This window comes from Thunnus maccoyii, chromosome 22, assembly GCF_910596095.1.
Source record: "Thunnus maccoyii chromosome 22, fThuMac1.1, whole genome shotgun sequence".
NCBI lineage: Eukaryota > Metazoa > Chordata > Actinopteri > Scombriformes > Scombridae > Thunnus > Thunnus maccoyii.
In genome coordinates this window covers 17,369,354-17,373,962 of record NC_056554.1, presented here as the reverse complement: position 1 = coordinate 17,373,962, position 4,609 = coordinate 17,369,354, and the positions used below count along the sequence as shown (strand labels likewise).

Here is a 4,609-nt window from a genome sequence, read left to right as displayed (position 1 = left end):
ATTATTATTATTATTTTTCCTTTTTTGTTTATTTCTGTTTGTTAGTTTTTTTTGCATTGTTTTTTTTTATTTTGTTTTTCCTTTTTTGTTTTACTTGCTATGTTATTGTGTTGTTAGTAACAACCCTGTTCTTAGTCTTATTGTGTGAAAAAATATAAAAAATAATTAATATATTCAAGCAATATAATATAACTGTATCAACTTTTGGTGGATCATCTCAATACCTCAAAGGAGAAGCATAAATGTGGCTGTAAGGTTCAAAAGTTATTGAAAAATGGTGAAGCTGAATGTTACAGCATGGCAGGCCAACTGATAATAGCCGATACTTTACTTATTACAGCAGTTGGGTTATTGAAAATCCAGTAGTTACATACATCTATACTAGCAAGAATACTAACACTAACAACAAAAACAATAGTAATACTACAACAACAATACGAGGAGGATCTCAGCCATTCTGACTCAAAATGATAACAGTAGCAATGAGAAGAAGGCAACCACCAGCAAAATGACTCTAATACACTGTAGCTGGCTCTTCAAAAAAGCTTTTACCTGATTTATTTTTCTACTACACTTATTCCTCCTACTACTGCTGCAGCTACTCCCAGTGCTGCTACAGCTGCTCCTGTTCACTCCGGTCCCAGTGACGAACCCAAACAGACTATCTGATCCGTCACTTACTGCTTCTGCTTTTTTTGATTTTGCTTTTCCTTCTTCTGCTTTTCTTGTTACTTCTCCTTTTGCCTCTGTTGTTGCCTCTCCCTCATGTCCTTCTCTTTCTTCTCTTCTTCTAGCAAGAAAAACAACACCACTAACAACAAAAGTAATAGTAATACTCCAAACACTAGGAGAAGGGTCCCAGCCATTCTGACTTGGACACAAAATGGTAACAGTAGCAATGAGAAGGAAGCAACCACCAGCAAAATTAATCTAATATGTCGCAGCAAAGCGTTCACTTGATTTCCTCCTACTTTTACTGCTATTCTCAGTGCTATTTTCTCTACTATTCCTGCTGTTCCTGCTGCACATGCTGCTCTTACTACTGCTGCTTTTATCCAAGTGAATAACCCATGTTCTTCTAGCAAGAATAACAACATTAACAATAAAAACGATAGTAATACTCCAAACAATAGGAGGAGGGTCCCAGCCATTCTGACTTGGACACAAAATGATAACAGTAGCAATGAGAAGAAGGCAACCACCAGCAAGATGATTGCAATACGTCGTGACAGGTTGTTTAAAAAAGCTCTTATTTTATTTACTGCATACCATATTCCTCCTCCTACTGCTGCTACTACCAGTGTTATTGCACATTTCACTATTGTTCCGCCTGCTCCTGCTGCTACTCCTGCACTTGCTGCTCCACCTGCTCCTGCTGCTCCTCCCACACTTGTTGCTCCACCTGCTCCCGTTGCTCCCGCTGCACCTGTTGCTCCACCTGCTCCTGCTGCTCCTTCTGCTCCTGCTGCTACTCCTGCACTTGTTGCTCCACCTGCTCCTGTTGTTCCCGCTGCACCTGTTGCTCCACCTGCTCCTGTTGCTCCCCCTGCACCTGTTGCTCCCCCTGCAGATGCTGCCCCTCCTGCACCTGTTGTCGACTTCCCTTCTTCTCCTTCTTCGGGTTCTCCACCTGCTTCTGTCAATGCTTTCCCTCCTCCTCCTCCTTCTGCTTTTTCTTCCTCTGCTTCTCCGTCTTCTGCCTCTGTTGTTGCCTCTTCTTTGTGTCCTGTTTTTTCTTCCTCTGCTTGACATTCTTTTATTGCCGCCCCTTCGTCTCCTTCTTCTTCTCCATCCTTTGCTTCTGTTGCTACATCTTCTTCTGCTTCTGTTGATGCTTCTCCTTCCCCTTCTTCTTCTGCCTCTCCGACTGCCGCTGTTTCTGCTCCTTTTGTTGCTGCCCCAGTTTTGATAACTGGCCCAAAGAATACTTCCACCAATGATTCTGATGCAGGGCCTGTTAATTTGATCCACTCATTCTTAGAGATACCGGTGTTAGTCTTATTGCTGGTCTCTTTCAGCGACATGTTTCCTACTGATGTCCTGTTTCCTTCCACTGCTTGTAGCATCTCACTGGTGTAGCAGCATCCTTTGTTTTCCATCACCATCTTGTCTACTGTGTTGAGTAGCTGCTCCACCTGGAACTGGTTGCTCCTGTAGTCACCCTGTTGGTTGTTGTTCCAGTTTTTATTATCAACGACATGGTATCGGCCGCCACACTTCTTCACCAGATCCTTCAAACCTTCAGTCTGACCAACAAAGTCATCAATCTTCATGCCTTTAGGGAGCTGCTCACCATGAGTGAAGACAACTATAGCATACTTGAAAGCTTCCTCAGAGAAATACTGGCATATTTTCGAGATGACAACCTGCTCCTGCCCTGTGAATTTCTCCACTTTAAGCACAATGAGAAAAGCATGAGGCCCAGGAGCACACTCAGTGATACACCTCACTATCTCAGGCTTCAGCTCCTGCTCTGGTCTATCTGCGTCAAAGAAACTAGGAGTGTCAATTAACGTAATTCTTCTCCCATGAACAGATTTGGACTCTGTTTGGCATTCACTTCTTCCCGAGGTGGGGTTATTCTTCATCTTGTACACATCCTCTCCAAATATGACGTTTGCCAGGCTGCTTTTCCCAGCTCCAGTTTCTCCAAGCAGGACAATCCTGTATGTTTTTAGCACTAGAAGAGAATAATGAAAATTCGTCTTGACTTGCTCTCCTACCTTGCCACTTTGAGTCTCAAGATGCGTATCAGTTTAAACATATACATATAGAAATATGTCTACAGTATATAAACATTAATTGTAATCACAGGGAAGATTTTAACTCCTTGTATAACTCCTCAAAGACATATTTGTTGTCTCCATAAATTGACACTGTGCTGTTGTTACCTCTGATGCTTTTCCCAGCTCCGGCTGTTCCAGCGATGACAATCCTTGTTGTTGGTAGCACTAGAAGAGAAAATGATTGATAACTAACATTGAACAGCCTATTTGTTTTTAGCTTATTCTCTTACACTGTTAGTATTCTTGCCATTCATTTATGTTGTCACATCAAAGACTAAATATTGCAAGCTTGATTACATTAGCACTTGCTTTGCATAAACATCACATAATAATCACTGTAGAGGGAGGCCAGTTCTCATTGCTAACATTAGCTTGCAAGCATAACTGGCAACTCGACAGAATACTTTGCACTGGATATTAGCTTAAAATTGTGGCTACAGCTGTAATATTGTGCATTTGGTTATTTCATGTTGCAGTGTTTTCTAATGTTAATTAGGGCTGCAACTAATGATTCTTTTCATTGTCGATTAATCTGTCAATTATTTTCTCAATTAATTGATTAGTTGTTTATCTAAGAAATGTTGATTTAAAAAATGTTCATCACCATTTCCCAAAGTCCAAGATGCAACCTAAAATGTCTTGTTGTGTCCCAACCAACTGTCCTTAACCAAAAGATATTCAGTTTACCATCATAAAAGGCTAAAATAAAAAAACTAAATAGTGTTCACATCTAAGAAGCTGGAACCAGAGAATTTTTGTATTTTTCTTAAAAAATGAATTAAACAATTAACCAATTATCAAAGCAGTTGCAGATGAATTTTCTGTCAATTAATCGACTAATTGTTGCATCTCTAATATTAATGGCCTACAGGAAATCAGCTTGTTCCCAAATGGATGCTGAGCATGATCTTATAATATGTTCCATTCTCTTTTGTTCTTCTGAATTAGGACAAAATGGCACAAAAATGCTCCCATTATTGTCTTTGATCACTTCTTACCTGCTGACACTGGTTTGACTCTTGCCGTTGTTCCTCCTCTTCCAGTTACTTTTGCACCTCCTCCTTCAGCTCCTTTTCCGGGTGATATTGGCATTAATGATCCTTTTATAACTCTGTTTATTATGTACACTTCCTTTTTCTGTGCACTGTTTGCTTCCTCTTCTGCTTCTGCCGTTACATCTTCTGCTCCTCTTCTTGCTTCCCTTGTTTCCTGTAAAACTACGACAGCTGGCCCGAAGAAAGCTTTCGCCACTGATTCTGCTGTGGGGCCTGTTAATTTGATCCAAACATTCATAGGGACCCTGTTGTTAGTCTTATTACTAGTTTCTGACTGTTTCTCCACTGTTTGTAGCATCTCATTGGTGTAGCAGCCTCCTTTGTTTTCCATGACTATCTTGTCTACTGTGTTGAGTAGCTGCTCCACCTGGAACTGGTTGCTTCTATATTCATCCTTTTGCTTGTCTGTCCAATATTTATTATCAACAACGTGGCATCGGCCGCTGCACTTCTTCAACAGATCACTCAGGCATTCAATCTGACTGACAAACTCCTCAATTTTCATCCCTTTGGAAAGCTGGTCACCATGAGTGAAGACAACTGCAGCATATTTGAGAGCTTCTTCAGAGAAATATTGACATATTTTCCTGACGACAGCTTTCTCCTGCTTAGTGTATTTCTCTACTTTAAGTACAATGAGAAAAGCATGAGGCCCAGGAGTGCACTGAGAGAAACATTTCAGTATCTCAGGCTTCATGTCCTCCTCAGACCTGCCTGGGTCGAATAAACCAGGAGTGTCAATCAAAGTGATGCTTCTTCCATTGACAG

The 4,609-nt window shown here is 40.9% G+C and overlaps 1 protein-coding gene across 1 annotated transcript; it reads right to left on the bottom strand.

Annotated features, from left to right (window-relative positions):
* Positions 1 to 728: 728 nt before the first annotated feature.
* On the bottom strand, positions 729 to 4,211 carry LOC121889943. Its single transcript, XM_042402186.1, has 4 exons — positions 3,785 to 4,211; positions 2,892 to 2,951; positions 1,367 to 2,680; positions 729 to 790 (listed from the first exon to the last, which is right to left on the bottom strand). Exons 1-4 carry the CDS (start codon positions 4,170 to 4,172, stop codon positions 729 to 731), a joined length of 1,824 nt encoding a protein of 607 aa, XP_042258120.1. The 5' UTR covers positions 4,173 to 4,211.
* Positions 4,212 to 4,609: the final 398 nt, after the last annotated feature.